Source organism: Orbicella faveolata, unplaced genomic scaffold (genome assembly GCF_042242905.1).
Source record: "Orbicella faveolata isolate gen_17 unplaced genomic scaffold, um_ofav_v1 contig_13, whole genome shotgun sequence".
NCBI lineage: Eukaryota > Metazoa > Cnidaria > Anthozoa > Scleractinia > Merulinidae > Orbicella > Orbicella faveolata.
This window is the reverse complement of record NW_028301540.1, coordinates 21,072,148-21,089,428: the sequence shown is the minus strand read 5'-3', so window position 1 is coordinate 21,089,428 and position 17,281 is coordinate 21,072,148. Positions and strand designations below refer to the sequence as shown.

General features: G+C 40.8%; 1 protein-coding gene across 1 annotated transcript; it reads left to right on the top strand.

Moving 5' to 3' along the window:
• Positions 1-12,209: 12,209 nt before the first annotated feature.
• Positions 12,210-16,886, top strand: LOC110051189 (uncharacterized). Its single transcript, XM_089285696.1, has 7 exons — positions 12,210-12,431; positions 13,665-13,723; positions 14,373-14,478; positions 15,060-15,200; positions 15,679-15,834; positions 16,398-16,672; positions 16,823-16,886. The coding sequence occupies exons 1-6, from the start codon at positions 12,210-12,212 to the stop codon at positions 16,536-16,538; spliced, it is 825 nt and encodes a 274-aa protein (XP_089141822.1). The 3' UTR covers positions 16,539-16,672; positions 16,823-16,886.
• The last annotated feature ends 395 nt before the right edge of the window (positions 16,887-17,281 follow it).

Below are 17,281 nucleotides of genomic sequence, written 5' to 3'. Positions count from 1 at the left end.
TTACATACGGTTTTAGTTATAAATATAAATAAATACAAAGATACAATTTTAAGGGAATGAATAAGCTCATTGCTAATATGTAATAATATTTAGGAGCTCACTACAGAAAAGTACATTTTCTGTTCAAACTCCTAGCTGTACATCCTAACGAAACCTTGCAGGAGGCTTTTATTTTCAAATACAAAATCTAAAGCTTTCGTCCCAATTGTTTAGTGTCTTCAGTGAGAAAGAGATCTCAGCAAGTATTTAGTTGTACTTGATGATGGCTAGTCCCAGTCCTTTCTTAGGCTCCCCGTCGTAATGTCCATTAACAAACTTCTCGTACACAGGCCAGCTGCGATGATAAATGACAGCCACGTTGTCTGTCCTGAAGATCGTTTTGTTGGAGATTATGAAAGCGAGTTCTTTCAACAAGTAGTACACTCCCTTTTGGATGTTTTTGTCTTCTTCGAGCTCAGATTCAGAGGATTCTAAAAGAGGAAGATTCATAAACAATTAATAATGATACATCAACAAGATGTGGATGGAACACTGAAGAAAAATACTCGCCATATCGAAGGGATGTTACTGACGGTGATTGTGGCTTAACATGATAAATAACAAGACCTGCTAGAGGGCCTGATAGTACTATAGTTAAATGGGAAAGCAAGAGTGTCAAAAATGATTCAAGAACTGACCAAAACGACACTGTCTATTGTCAGCAAAACAACAATATCAACAGCAAATCATTAAAGCAAGAGCTAACAATCCAAAATCCAGTTTTTCCAGAGTCGAGAGGTTAATTTACCATAAAGGAGCTAAGTCACGGTTTAACATTTGTTAATTTCGTAGTTTGTAATCCATGTCAGTAGTCTCCACCCTTAACCATCCTTGTCCCTTTATGGTTTATTGTTACCTCTCTTGTGTTTTTCTACCTTAGTAGACTACTATTTTCATGTTCTCTTCAATAGACCATTTTCATATTCTCGGCATTGGACTGGCACTAGCTTGCAATGGAGGCTCATGTGGGGGAATATCAATAAAAAGAGAAAAATGTCATTTCCATTTGAAAAGACTCCCCGCATTAGCCTCAGTTACAAGCTAGTTCCAGTCCAATACCGAGAATACGAATATGGCTTATTTAAGGCATTTGAATGTAATTTTGTACGTGACGATAATAACTGAAAATACCGTGACTGAGGGCCTTTAAGATCAAGTTCAAGTTAATAATCAACTGCAGCAGTAGGTGTTTCACTTGCTCGCTGACGCAGCTGCACTAAAGCTTTGTAAGCTAGAAGGCAATCGTTTCATTTCACAGAAAACAGTTTGAATGTCTTTATTTTACCTGATTCACTCTCATCGGAAGATGTGACATCTTTGCCCAAGACCTTGGCAGTAGATTTTGCTACGTCTAGGCGGAAGTCGGAATTGTTTTTATAAAACTTGATGACGAACTCCAAAGCTTCTACTTAAGCTTCGTGTGTATCCACCTCTAGCGTCCAGTCCAACAAGTAAAATTCCCCGGCCATTTCCTTACAAGGTAAGAACGAATGTACATCAGCTCTCCTGGACTATGTTGTTGTTGTTGTTGATGTTTGTTGTTTGTCATGTCTGATAGTGGTCAATGCGCTTAGCTACACCTAGCTAGTTACAGCCATGTCACTTAAGGGAAACCAATATATCAACTAAACATCATAGGCTTAAAAATCCCAGCTGATCAGTTAGCTATTTACAAGCATGACCCAGGGGTCGAACTAGGGTCTATCGAGAAAACAACTCCAGCTAAGTGTCAGAAAGGGACTTGAACCCGCGACCTCCAGATCTTAATTCCGGCGCCCTAACTACTTGGCCACGCTTCCCCCTTGACATGGAAGTTAGAAGGCTATTCGGCCGTACTTCTGAAATGACGTAAATGCATGTTGTCGACAAAGAAGTTCGGCATTAAGACAAAACTTAATAAAAAGAAATTCGTCAGATAACAGCAATTAACAAGTCCGCCGAAAGGTGAAAGTGGTTGTGAACTCAGGTGACGTCAAACAGTTATGTGAACTCGAGACGATCGGCGGTACTTCTCGCAATTGAATAAAGTTTTTATTGAACACTTGCTCACGCTATGTTGGAAGGTGAATTCAGATTAAATATTAATTTCAAAGTAAAACTGACGTTTTAAATTTTTTTTTATTTTCCGTCCAGGTCCTCAGAAGAAATATGAGCCAGGAGTTTTGCAATCCCTCACTGAGAACTTATAGATCGTTTCACGTGACGTCATCACTTTCTAAAATCCAAAACTAAAGAGCCACCAAAGTTTTTATCCTCATTAGGCATAAGAGGCGGTATATTTATGTCTGTTTACAATTTTACAGCTCAATGGCGTGCTTCGTTTGGAATCCAGAGCATTTTGAATTTCAGGGTTATGGAGGTGCGTGACACAGGCTGCGATCGAGTTTGTCGAAAAATAAATAAATATTCTTATCTCGTGATTTTAAGCCTTTTTAGAAGTTAGGGCATTACGAAAAGTGCTTATGTAAATGCTTATTTGATCAGTACTGATAATTTTAAAATTAACCGAGACTTACCTGTAAGGTGAAGTTTGATTGGAATTCTATGAGTCATTGGTCAGGAGCTAGGGAGTCACGTGAGATAGAGCGCGGGAACCTGAGCATTCAGTCTTTAAATCCTGTGAGTGGACACATAATTTCTCACTAGTTTAGGGTGGGCTGAAAAACATATGCCCAATATTGTGCAAGAATAGGGTGGGCACGTGACTCCCTAGCTCCTGACCAATGACTCATAGAATTCCAATCAAACTTCACCTTACAGGTAAGTCTCATTTAATTTCAAAATTCTATTTCGTCATTGGTCTAAGTCACCAGTGAGTCACGTGGGACTTTAAAGCAATGTGGACATGAACAGGCAAACAGAAGACCATTTTATTGCTTACTGGAGCAGTCATGCGTGGAGACAAGTTCGTCCCCAAAATTGACAACTGCTTGAACTGGCTTGTCGTAGAACTTTCTAAAAGTGCTTTCTCTGGACCATCCAGCTGCATCCATGATAGTATTAATAGAAACATTATTTGAGCATGCAGCTGAAGTGGCAGCAGCCCGGGTACTATGAGCAGAAAAAACCTTTGTGTTTACTCCAGCCTTTTCTAAAACATTCTTAATCCAGCGTGTGTCACGACTTACTGGTTTAAAGGGTTTACTATAACTTAACCACAGAGGGTCATGACCAGTTCTGATTGGTTCTGTAAGTTCTACATATTGCCTAAGGCAAGTCGCAACACATAGACGTTCGTCTACTGGGTACGATTTAAACTCCAAGTGTCCTTGATGCTTGCCAGGTTTGGATGTCTTCAAACGTTTAGCAATCTCAAAGTGAACAGTATCATTTGTAATCCTCATGCCACTAACTGTAAGTGCATGAACAGTTTAGCATCGCTGGCCAGATAACAATGCAACTAACACAGCAGTTTTATGTGTGATGTATTTAAGGCTTAATTCTTCAAGTGGAGGCAGTGTCTTTAAATAGTCTAAAACAACAGAAACATCCCATATGTCCTTGTAACGTGGAAGGGAAGGCCTTGACTCAAAGACACCTTTAAGGAACCGGGAAACCAAAGGGTGATTTCCAAAGGAGCCACCATCTGGAAGGAAGATAACTGTCGATAAAGCACTTCTGGTCGTGTTAATACCACTATACGATAGGCCATTTTCATACTGCTGATAAAGAAATTCCAGACCATTCTCTACAGAAGCTGAAAGGGGATTAATACCCCTTGAACGACAGAACTCTTGCCATCGCTGGTGGTAAGTCTGGTACTGCTTTTGTGTACCCGTTCGCCAGGATTGCATGATGATCCAGTTTGCAACCCCAGCCGAAATTCCTCTGCTTGTAAGGTGATCCCTGACAAGTGGCAGACCAGTAGTTTAAGTTTCTTGTGTAGTGGGTGCAGCAGGTGGGGATGTGCTGGTAGGTACAGTGTGTCTTCCTTCCTAGGTAGCATGAGAGGAAAATCAATGAGCATATTCATTAAATATGGCCACCAAGTCTGAGTTGGCCAGTGTGGAACTACTAGTAAGCCTGTGGCTTCCTCGTCAGAAATCCTTTGTAATACCCGTTGTATGACACTAAATGGGGGGAATGCATAAAAGGTATACCCCTCCCAGGAGATGTAAAAGGCATTGATGGCATGGGCCTCTGGGTCAGGCTGGTATACAACATAGGGCTTTAACTGGAAATTAAATCTAGAGGCAAACAAATCCACATTAGGAGTCACGCCTAATTTTTTAGTAGCAGCATCAAAAATTGGCTTCTGTAAAGCCCATTCTGTTTCTTTCCGGGGCAGCCGTGATTCCCTATCTGCCTCAGTATTTTGTTTTCCAGGAATATGTGCAACTGATAGCCAAACACTATGGTCTATGCACCACCACCAGATTTGGTGTGAAAGTTGATTGTTTACTCGAGAATGGCATGTGCTCATTTGGTTAATGGTAGTAACTGCAGTAGTGTTATTAACCAGGAGTTTCACATGTTTACCCTGGACTACACTTGAGAAAGATTTCAAGGCAAGGGAAACAGCAAGCATTTCCAAATAATTAATGTCATGCTGTGCTTCTTCTGGAGACCAATTCCTTCCAGAGGTGACTGTATCAATACAGCACCCCCATCCAATCAGAGAAGCATCTGTTGTCATAGTAGCCTGGGGGTCTCCATGGTTGATAAGGTTATAGGCTGTGGGCAGTGCAGTGGCCCACCATTTTAGTTCAATTATGGCTTCTTGGGATAAGTTCATGTTCTTATCAAAATTCCCTTTGTGTAGTTTTAGAGCTCGCGTTTTGTCCATTTCAAGGATCCTATGGTGTAATGGGCCATACATCACCCCCGGAAAACTAGAGGTCATAAGCCCAAGTACTTGCGCCACATCCTTTATAGAAGAGGAGACAGTAGCGAGCAGATTTTCACATGCATCTTTTAATTTTAGAGCTCTGTCTGGAGTCAGTGAAACCTGCATCAAAATAGAGTTGAGAACAAACCCAAGGAAAGTTATAATTTGTGTCGGAAGTAGGACAGACTTTTCAGGGTGAATTACAAACCCTACTTTGTCAAGCAAGCTGGTTGTATCAATGACATTTCTGGTACATTGGCGGAAATTATCTGCCGTCAGCCAGGAGTCGTCTACATATGCAACTGAAATGTGCCCTTGTTGTCTCAAAAGTGAAAAAACCGGCCTTAGCAGCTTTGTGAACTTCCTAGGGCAAAGTGCTAATCCATTTGGAAAACACACAAATTGGTACAAGGCTCCTTTCCGTTCAAACTTAAGAAATTTTTGATGGTCCTTACATATTGACACTGAGTAATAGGTGTCTTTCAGGTCTATGGATGCCATGTAGCACCTCGACTTCATTAGCCTGATGGCGAGTTACATTTGCATTAAAACATTTCAAGTTTAAAATCATTCGAAAAGAGCCATCCTTTTCGGGTCTGGTAAAGATAGGTGATATAAATTCCCCTGTCTTGTGTTGGCAAGGTTGAATAACTCCCTTCTTGACGAGCTGGGTTATTTCCAAATCAACCGATTCTGTTTGTATTTCTGATAACTTAGGTTGCATAAAGGGTTTGACCTGCATTGGCAGAGAATCAAATTCAATATATTGACCAGTAACAGTCTCTAAAACTTCAGGATCAGAAGTCAGCTCTTGCCATATGTGGGAATAAGCGGCTAAACTGCCTGCTTTGAACGTTTGTATTCTCCCCTGAAAATACTTTAAAAGTGATGGTAAAATAGCTTTAAATTCGCTTACCGGGGTGGTGCTAAGAGTCGCAATAATGTTACTGGTTACTTCCTAGCCGTTTGGCCGGTCTGTTTCTTCCAGTGGTGTTGATATGGAGTCGACTTCTTGTACGACTGGTTTCCCGGAGACGTTTTGCCTAAAAAAGGCTTCCACTGCTGGTTATTACCTGGCGTGTGCGATTTGCCATAGGATCGCCTATTGGCGGAGTTAGAGGGGCTTGCCATGCTACTGATCTTGTTTGAAGCACGGATGTAATTAAGTTGCGTTTGCAGTTCATCGCCAAACAAAAAATTTGTAATAGGCACGTGTGAAGCACACAACGTGGCATAATCTTTGTGCAGTGTTGGGCGAATGGCTTCACGCCTCCTTTGGGATATTTCGAAGCTGATATGCCCAAGAAGTGCTAGTGCATCGGCATTCATTCGGACCATATTGTCAACATCAACTTTACCGTTCTCGGCACGAGCCTTCAACAACATATCGGTGGTTTGTGCGGTTATATTACCGACCTTCGTAAGTGTGGTTTGCAAGTTTGACAACTTCAGGTCCTTGCCCCTCGTGTGCCGATCGAGGCGCCCCCAGATTTCAGGGTTTACCTTTGGAATGATTAGCCGATCACAGTTTATCGGTCGAAGGTATTTATCCGATTTTTCCTTGAGGTTTGTCTCGTCAAGCTTAGTAAGCCACCTCAAGTTTACGATCTTGGCAAGTTTCTCAGACACTGTTCAAAGAGTTTCTCAGACCGCTCAAAGATGCGGTGGCTCATAGGGACAAAACACTTCCACAAATCACAAAACACTTGCTCGGATGGAAAACACTTGCTCGAAAAAAAAAAACAATTGCTGGGATGGAAAACACTTGCACGGGTGACAAAACACTTGCACAGATCGAAAACAATTCTACTAATACAAACACTTTCACAAATCACTATGCATTTCCACAAATACGAAACACCCCCACAAATCACAAAACACTTGCACAACCTGAATAACTTATCGAACAGTTAATACGTGCAGAGTGCCTCTTGGCTTGGCTACTAAGGCTCTAAGGCCGGGATACTAAGGTCAGTTCGCACTTCGCGGGTCGAGCAAACTTCGAACTTCAACTGGAAGGTGAGTACGTGTTCTATCGTATATTTTAATGCTGTTATTGGGTCTGATTTGCTAGTATTGCTTCCTGTCCACCGTTGTGGCCGTTTAAAGCATTTTTGCAAGGATAATGTTGAGTGATGACTTAAACTGAGCTTTGCAACTAAGCGACCACCAACGAAACAGTGACTCCGTCTGTTCAGTAATAGATCACAGAGGACGTCAAAATGTGGTAAGAACATCAGTGACACACTCGGCTATCGCCTCGTGTGCCACTTATTTGTTCTTACCACATTTTGACGTCATCTTACTGAACAGACGCACGGCAACATGGAATCTATTTGTTAAGTAGAATACAGTAAAGTTCAATTAATAACATTGACAAAAGTCTGAGTATAAACTTTCTAAAGTCTACATACATACAGTATCTGTATAGTATCCGTATCTGTACAGAAAGATGGCCAGTTCTGTAGCTGCAAGCGCACCACAATGCAATAAAATAATTCAGGTGTTGTAATCTTGGCATTTAATTATATACCAACATGAACATGACAGAGCCGTGGTCACATACTCCTTTCCTTTATAACGCTAGCGATATGAAAGGTATATAAGAATTTAATTGAATAGTATATTTGTGGTCTTCCTGTTTACTGGTCATATATTATTGGCCGTCAGGAAGATGCCTTGCAAGCCATTGCACTGTTTCGTTGGTGGTCGCTTAGTTGCAAAGCTCAGTTTAAGTCATCACTCAACATTATCCTTGCAAAAATGCTTTAAACGGCCACAACGGTGGACAGGAAGCAATACTAGCAAATCAGACCCAATAACAGCATTAAAATATACGATAGAACCCGTGCTTACCTTCCAGTTGAAGTTCGAAGTTTGCTCGACCCGCGAAGTGCGAACTGACCTTAGTATCCCGGCCTTAGAGCCTTAGTAGCCAAGCCAAGAGGCACTCTGCGCGTGTTAACTGTTCGATAAGTTATTCAGGTTGTGCAAGTGTTTTGTGATTTGTGGGGGTGTTTCGTATTTGAGGAAATGTATAGTGATTTGTGAAAGTGTTTGTATTAGTAGAATTGTTTTCGATCTGTGCAAGTGTTTTGTCACCCGTGCAAGTGTTTTCCATCCCAGCAATTGTTTTTTTTTTTCGAGCAAGTGTTTTCCATCCGAGCAAGTGTTTTGTGATTTGTGGAAGTGTTTTGTAATTTGTGAAAGTGTATGGTGATTTGTGGAAGTGTTTTGTAATTTGTGGAAGTGTTTTGTGATTTGTGGAAGTGTTTTGTCCCTGTGAGCCGCCATACAAAGGTCAACGCTCGAACTGAGTGCTCAGGTTCCCGCGCTCTATCTCACGTGACTCACAAGTGACTTAGACCAATGACGAAATAGAATCAGTCGCCTAGATAGCCAAATTAAGTTCCAGATGTTTACACTATTTTCCGGCCGCCATATTGGTGCACCACGGAGATACACCTACATGGCGTTCTCATACTGGGCTCTGTAAATATCTGCGAAACATTTCGACGAATATCTGAAGTTTGGGGAAACGCACAGGTCTAAAACTTGGAGAAATGTCCTATTTATTTATCTTCTATAACATCATAATTTCATAGCTTTTTCCACTGAATGGTTTTCGATTTATTTTTTTATTTCGTGACAGTGAAAACGATCTATTAGTCATCAGAATTAGGCCCCGTCCACACGTATCCGGATATTTTTGAATCCGCAACTTTTTCTCTCCGGAAACGGCTTCCGTCCTCATGCATCCGGCGAATTCGGCAGCGAATCCCGATATTTTTGCTACATATGGCCGGGAAATATTTTGAATCCGGAAGGAAAAAGTTGCGGATTCAAGAATATCCGGATACGTGTGGACGGAGCTCGTTTGACAGCATCCTTGCTTCCCAGAGCTCTGAACTTGTGTTCTGCAGGTTGCTGAGGCACAACCACAATGATTCTTCTCTTTTCCTTTCCAAGATATTCTACATAGTCTTCGATGACACGGGATTTAAAGTACGGATTTCCAGGACTCATCCCAAACAACACAACGCCATTGTTGGCCATCGCATCCTGGCCTGTTTGGAAAACGATGCTGTCTTCAATTTGAGCAAGACTGAGGCTCATTTTGACTCAATGCAAAAGCTTCTGTTCTCGGAGAAATACTTGTGCCTAAAAAGCCGCGAGGTGGCGTTATGACGAGATACGAGCTCGCTGGATTTACTAGCAAATGCTTTACTAGGGACTCTTTTTATGTCATCCGCCACTTAAGGAATTGGCCAATCAACAGCTACAACGGCTGGAACGAGCTAAATTACAATCCCCGGAACTTATTTTACTGAACCACGTGTCGATACATTTAGTATCTATTAACCGTGATAATCGGTCACATGGATTATTCTTTCCTGGAAAAACTCTTTAAAACTAATTCCAAGCAGCTTGAATTTGACCGAAAAAGAAAAAGAAATTGCTTTTTATTACTTTTTAATTTTTTTCCCAGAACTACAAACATAAAACCTTTTTGAATCTGAACTGTTTTCAGCTCGCAAAAGTTGAACCATATATTTACTATTATTAGCAAAAACTTCAGCTTATTTCCTGAAAGCAATAAAAGCGAGTTAAGGTTCAGAAAACTGCTGTGACGTAAGAAACTGTAAGATTTCGGCGAATCCGGGAAATTTGTATATTTTGACGTCAACAGAGTTATGTGAAACTCGTTTTCCGGGATCCTATGAAACCACGAAACCTATGAAACCACGAAACCTGTGAAACCACGAAACCTATGAAACCACGAAACTTATGAAACCACGAAACCTGTGAAACCACGAAACCTATGAAACCACGAAACCTATGAAACCACGAAACTTATGAAACCACGAAACTTATGAAATCACGAAACCTGTGAAACCTCGAAACCTATGAAACCACGAAACCTATGAAACCACGAAACCTGTGAAACCACGAAACCTATGAAACCACGAAACCTGTGAAACCACGAAACCTATGAAACCACGAAACTTATGAAACCACGAAACTTATGAAACCACGAAACCTGTGAAACCACGAAACCTATGAAACCTTTGAAACCACGAAACCTATGAAACCACGAAACTTATGAAACCACGAAACCTGTGAAACCACGAAACCTATGAAACCACGAAACTTATGAAACCACGAAACCTGTGAAACCACGAAACCTATGAAACCACGAAACTTATGAAACCACGAAACCTGTGAAACCACGAAACCTATGAAACCACGAAACTTATGAAACCACGAAACCTGTGAAACCACGAAACCTATGAAACCACGAAACCTGTGAAACCACGAAACTTATGAAACCATGAAACTTATGAAACCACGAAACCTCGAAACCTATGAAACCTTTGAAACCATGAAACCTGTGAAACCTCGAAACCTGTGAAACCACGAAACCAGTGAAACCATGAAACTTATGAAACCACGAAACCACGAAACCTATGAAACCATGAAAACTACGAACCCTGTGAAACCTCGAAACCTGTGAAACCACGAAACCAGGGAAATCACGAAACCATGAAACCTATGAACGCTATGAAACCATGAAACTTGTGAAACCACGAAACCTATGAAACCACGAAACTTATGAAACCTATGAAAACCTATGAAACCATGAAACCTATGAAACCTATGAAACCATGAAACCTATGAAACCTATGAAACCATGAAACCCATGAAACCATGAAACCTATGAAACCATGAAACCTATGAAACCATGAAACCTATGAAACCATGAAACCTATGAAACCACGAAACCTATGACACCGCGAAACCTCTGAAACCTCGAAACCTATGAAACCTATGAATCAATGAAACCACCTATGAAACCATGAAACCAGGAAACCTATGAAACCTTGAACCTATGAAACCACGAAACCATGAAACTTTCTTTAATACATACATGTCGCAATTAGGTTTTTAATTTGCATATATTCGTGATCAGTAACACTAAGTTGTAACCGATAGGACGCTGCTATGCTTGAGTTCCACGTGATCCAAGGTCCAAATACGCGTAATGCGCGTGATAAAATCGCGTTCTTTGCATTCCACCCGAACGAAGCAAAAATCGAGTCAGGGCCAAACTATACAAGTTTTCATCGGTTGTTGCTCTTCTTTTGACATCATAGCGAGAACTGAGTATTCTTTGAAACTGTTTCTTTCCATTTTCAATCTTTTAAATGTATATTAACACTTCAATGATGCAAAACTTTGGCTTTGAAGATGATCTAGCACACTGACCGACTCGGCGGCCATCTTTAAAAATATTCTTGTTCGAGTGGAAATGGATTCTGATTGGTTTACGAGGATTTATCGATCGATTTTGGCAGAACAAATTTGCTCCAAAATCGAGATATGGTGTGCAAAATAGGTTGCGGGCTCTTCTTGAGCCCGCAATTAACTTTAAAGGTCGTATTTCATATTTTTTTTGTTACTGTGCACGTATTGTAACGCGATAATCTTCACAACGTGACAACGCGAACGTGACCCGCGCATTCTCGTGACACGCAAAAAATCTCGAGCGGTGCGGTCGTGAGTCGAGAGAATCGCGTGGGCGCGAGGAGTTTTCTCGCGCATTCCGCGTTCCTTCTACCAACGTTGGAGAGAAAAGGAAAGACTTCTCATAATCTATGGAAAGTTAAGATGTAATCTATATTTTTTTTTTTACTTTCGCTCTGTCGTAGACAATCCACTATCCTGGCTACTGACGGCGAGTTCGAGGTTCCTAAACGGACTATCAAAAATGGCATCAACTTTCCGTTGTCGGGAAAATATTTTTTGTAGTCTTTTAATAGCTCGGTCAGTGGGTTATGCTGAAACAATCAGAAGGCTTTTTTTTCGGTTCCTATCGCATCAGTTCGCCCCTCGCCAACTAATTTTTTAACTAGAAAGCCAGGAAATCAGATGCGCGTTTACCTTGTAGTCAGCTGATAACCCGGGGTTGATAATCAACGTTGACCAAGACTGACAGAAACCGTTTGAAAACTGGGAACAACTAAGCAGGTATTTCGCCAATCAATTGATGGTGATTCAGGGGGTGTGACACAAAAGTCATTTTATGATACTTTGCAGTTTAATGACACTGGCCCGAGCAAAACGTCTTAACAGACTAAAACTGTTTTCGTTGGAGATAACTGTCTTGATTACATCGGTGTTGATAGTTCTTTTGGCAAATAAAGTATTTATGTGTTGTATTATTGTTATTGTTATTATTGTTATTGTTGTCATTGTGTTTGTTGTTGTCATTGTCATTGTTATTATCATCATTATTATTTTTGATAGCATAATTTCAGATCCGCAAATCGCGGTTAAGTTTATGGCCAAACAACACAAGTATGAGAGGCTGAAGGACTTTCGTCTCGGCAGTGTGTTTCGTCAGCTGTTCGGTCACGTAGTTGGTACGGCCAGCGGTGAGGCACACAAGCGCATACGCAGTACTTTTGACGGGTGTTACGGTGCAGAGAGCGTCTCACATTCAGTGGATATGATGGAACAGGAATGCAAACAGTATTTACGACTGATCGTGGAGGAGAGAAAGGTATCATGGAATAACTCACGATGATGTCGCTTGAATGTGGCTGTTTGCTTTTTGACCATTGCTTGGTGACTTGTTACTCTATGCTGGTTGACTAACTGGTTGACTGACTGACTGACTGACTGACTGACTGATTGACTGATTGACTGGTTGACTGATTGACTGACTGACTGACTGACTGACTGACTGGCGGACCGATTGACTGGTTGACTGACTGACTGACTGACTGACTGACTAACTGGCTGACTGACTGACCGAATGACTGATTGACAGACTGATTAATTGACTGCCTGGTTAACCAATTGACTGACTGACTGACTGACTGACTGGTGGACTTATTGACTGGTTGACTGACTGACTGACTGACTGGTGGACTTATTGACTGGTTGACTGACTGACTGACTGACTGACTGACTGACTGACTGACTTATAATAGTATTCTTTATTGCGCCTTACTCTCCAAAGGGAGGTATCGGTCTAAATACAAAAAAAGGTTTGAACATCAACTAACAAAAATACAAAATAACATTTACCATTTCCGTATACAATTGATTAGAAAAATTCATAGCGTTTATTACATTTGTGAACCAAGAATCTCTTTCCTTTTTTGAAACATTGAATGGGTATATTTTCCTATAATTTTAGATGTAACTATGTTTTCTGCTCTAAGTAAATACTTTGTCTTCTCGTTATCACTGAAACTGGGGTAATGGGTGTCAGCGTTTGAAATATCTGACCGACTGATTGACTGACTGGTTGACCGATTGACTGAATGACTGACTGAATGACTGCCTGACTGACTGATTAATGACTGACTGACCTACTAAATGACTGATTGATTGCCCGATTGGTTGATCAGCAATGATGCCATTGACTTGATGCTGGTACATAATGCTCCCATAAGATACAGTATATATGGCTTATTGACCGATTGTGAGATCAAGATGGGTGGATATTAATATATTGGCCAAGTTCTTTTTGCATGTTTACGGACCGAGACGGAGTCAAGGTCCATAAACTAGCAAGAAAAGAGCGAGGCCAATATCCAGCCACCTTGACCGAACAAGTTTGGTCAATAAAGGATCATATGGCTTTCGGGGAAATTTTTCTTGCGGGGCACGGCGGGTAGCCAATGACAGTGCAGGATTTGATTCATCTTGCCCGCTCACGGAGCTAGCAATATAATAAGGTTATTGTTTACTTAGTCATTGTTTTAATACTTTATATTTCCTTCAGGGTGTATTTACGATGGATGACCTAATTCTGCTGACGTTTAGAATGCTAATGAAGTTCACGTACGGGAGAAATGTTTCTGAAGAGAAGCTATAAGAATTAATTGAGCTAAGAGCATTAGTGGGCACTCTTATCGCAGACACCTTCACAAACCCTTTCGCTAAATTTCCGTTTTACAAATACTAACCGACCGATACAATCAAGAGAATTTCGGAGTTTGAAAGACGGTGGCTACAGTTCAACAAGTGGTGAGTAACTTCCCTATTTTTTTGCTCTGAAGTTTGTTGCTGTGGGGACAACTTTTGATCACTTCTCAGCAAATTTAATTCACTCTCATTGCGCCAGAAGTTACATGGTGGATAATAATCAGTTTGAAAGTTGACAGGTTGGGTAGAAACTTGCAGTGAGTTGACGTCTCATTGTCGTTCATTATTTTAACAGACGTCACCTCACGTGGGTTTGAACGATGGTCGACTGTATGTCCCAATAATTGGAGAGAATTGACACTCACAACACGTTCTAGACAGCTAGAGCATTGACATCGTGTTCTCAGCCAATTTAGGTTATAAAAAAAGTGTTGATTTCCATTAATCTTCCACTACTTTACTCTTCCTTGGTTTAAGATCGATCACATAAAATTATAATTAAAATATTTGGGACTAAAGTAACTGGCTTTATATTCACCTTGGGTTCTGATTTTGTTACCCTTAGTTTCGAAGAGCGGTTTTTAGAGGAAAAGACGCGAGACACAAGCTGTGCTTTTTACAAGATCCAACAAACCCTTGTTAAAAATCCTGTTGCTCTATCACAAGAAGAGGTAATGTACGTTTGATTATCAATCATTTCAGATTGCACTAAACCTTCATATCAGTGGGGTATTGTATCCAGGGAAGGGACTTGGAGTGAGGGTGGCACACTTCAGTAAGCTTAGAACTACTTTCATCATCCATGTTTGGTCCAATCAGTTTACTCCGGACCCTAGCCCCGGCCGGCAAGTGTGGAATAAACTTGCATACTAGGCGTACAGGCCTATGATCAATAAAACCTCGTGTAATTGAATAGAAACGCTCGATTTCAAAGCAACATTAACTGGATTTTAGAGGCATTGTTTTTGTGCGCCTTAGTGTTTCCACACGTGCGTTTAACTAAGCTTGAGAGTGACTCCACCTAACCAAGTTTAAAATGACTTGTATTCTTAATTTTGGTTTGAATCTCACCCAGGTCAGATGAATAAGTTGCGGTTTGCCTTTGCAAGCCCGCCTAAGTTAACATGCATCGTATGTACTGTTCCTTAATCATAGCTATGAGGCCTTTGTGAATCTGGCCCCACCCGAGCTGATCATCAGATCAGCTTGCTTGGAGGTTTTAGTTACTTTAGGAGGTTTTTTTATGTCTTAGTTTCAAGAAACTCTGGAGGAAGCATCCTTGGCTAATGTGGATATCACGTGTGGTGCCATTGCCTGGCTTCTGTTTCACGTGGCTCTTCATCAAGACATTCAAAAGGAACTAACAGATGAGATTACGGACTCAACTTCGCGAGTAAGTACATAACAATCTTAGTACTGTTAAACTCCCGGATGCCTGACTGCTGGGTTTTGTTCTTTTTTCATTCTCTACTAACATTCTACTACTTATAATTTTAACGTGATACTTCAGCCGATTTGGCTAAAATCCTGCCTAATAGAATGTCAGCCAATCTCATTCCTACAGGTAGAATATAACACATATAGCAAAATTCACATGCGTCTGACTTTTATGTCCATCCACGGGCATCTTCAGTTGATAACTTGATAAATAATCTTCTAAAACATACGGACTTCTAAATTGCAGAGATCAGAAAAACTGTCCGTTTTCCGCATGAAGATGATTTCCTTAAAAGAGATGTTTTATTCAGAGTTTCATCACATCAAACAGAGCTAAACATCATCAAAGCCAGTTTGAGAAACTGATTCAATTATTCCCGTGCCGGATGAAACTACTCTAGTTATCTTGTCTTATACATGTCACTTTCCTCTAGCTTTCAGGACCACTGAGTTTAGACTTTCTCAGCAGAATGGATTTCTTGGGTAAAGTAGTGAAGGAATCGGCAAGAAAACGGCCCGTGATGGCTATTAGCACCCCGGAATATGTAACTTGTCCAATGGCGATCGGAGATTTTCACAGTCCCCCAGGGGTAAGAGCTTTACCGGGTTTTATAGTAACGTAGAGTTGTTTTTTTTGTAGAGCCAAGATACTAAATTAGAGCTAAGAGATGTGAAATTAAACTGTAGAACAGTCAAAGCTTAGCGTAAGGTCTTTCTTTATATCAAATGGAATAAACAGTGATTCAATTCATATATCCGGGTACATCAGTACTTTCACGGAAACAGACATTGATTTTGCTGGTCCGGTTTCTTTTCCTAGCTCTGGTAGCATTGCTCACTGATGTTCTCATGGTTTGGGGAATACGTCATGGATGAATTTCCGGTTCCAGTTGCAAAAACCATCCGTTGTTAAATGCAGAAACGTAGTGTATTTTCTTAAACCCTTTCAGTCGTAAGATCAAAATCTGTCTTTTCGTCAATGTCGTTTATCATCGTCCCTCTTTGAAACAAACGTCTCTTGCCCTCATCTTCAGTCCGTTAACGTTTCTATATAACAGGAGTTCCTTAAATTTGTGTTCCGTGCAGTGAGACAAATAAGGCCTTGTTTTTTCGTAAGGCTAAATTAGGCTAACAAGTTCGTTTCTTTTTTCAGGTTGAAGTATCCATTGACAACAGTGCAGTAAACAGCAACACGGGAGTCTGGGGCGATACCGAAACTTTCAATCCCCGACGAAAAACCGCTGATTGGCTGAAAATCCGCTGCCTTGGAGCATGCTCAAGCGCTCGCCGCTGACAACTTGCGGCTGCAAACGAGTTTCGAAAATGTCTGAACATTTTACAAGCGGGAGCATCGAACAGCAAGAAATATTGTGGATTTTTACCCAGTTAGAACTTCTACTTGTCACAGAGAATGCGGATTAAGCAAAAGTAAATATGTTGCAAATGTTAGCCTGGTTTTGTTGCTTTCTTTGAGTGTTATTCTTTGTGTTGTGATTTCTTTTGTCCGTTGGTGTCGTGTTCATTTTGTGCCAAACGGAAGCACCTGCTTAGTTAATTTACAATACTCTTCTGCTGCAGATATTGGTGTACAGATGACTTAACACAATGAACACAGCATAATGGAAAGCTACGTTCAAAGGTAAGCCAGGTTTTCCTTCCTTTCCTTCCGTAAATGATTGATCTTTGCAAGTCGCAACATTTTCTAGTTCGTGTGGCTTCGGAAACTTTTTGGCTCGATGAGCCTACATTTTAAAAGTTGAAGATTTTGTTCGCTATCATTTGAATTACCCGTAATATCTTGACTTGCCTCTGGGAAGAGACCCGTTAGGTTTTTTGTCTGCCATGTTCATATAAATAAGTGACGAAAATCGGTGACACTGTACTGTAAATGAGCTTAATTTTGTAGATTTAAGGATATAAATCTTACATGCATTGAATGTTTTAAAAGCGTAGCCAACTTATCTTCAGTCCGGATATCAGCATACTATTCAAGGTGACACATTTCTTTCTACGTTTGGATATGTCCTCTGGCTTGTG

What these genes read in the sequence shown, in the direction of transcription:
- LOC110051189 (XM_089285696.1), top strand. Translation starts at nt 12,210, where the DNA reads ATGGCCAAACAACACAAGTATGAGAGGCTGAAGGACTTTCGTCTCGGC. An exon ending in TGATCGTGGAGGAGAGAAAG is followed by an intron (nt 12,432 to 13,664) that starts GTATCATGGAAT and finishes TATTTCCTTCAG; the next exon opens with GGTGTATTTACGATGGATGA. An exon ending in AGAATGCTAATGAAGTTCAC is followed by an intron (nt 13,724 to 14,372) that starts GTACGGGAGAAA and finishes TGTTACCCTTAG; the next exon opens with TTTCGAAGAGCGGTTTTTAG.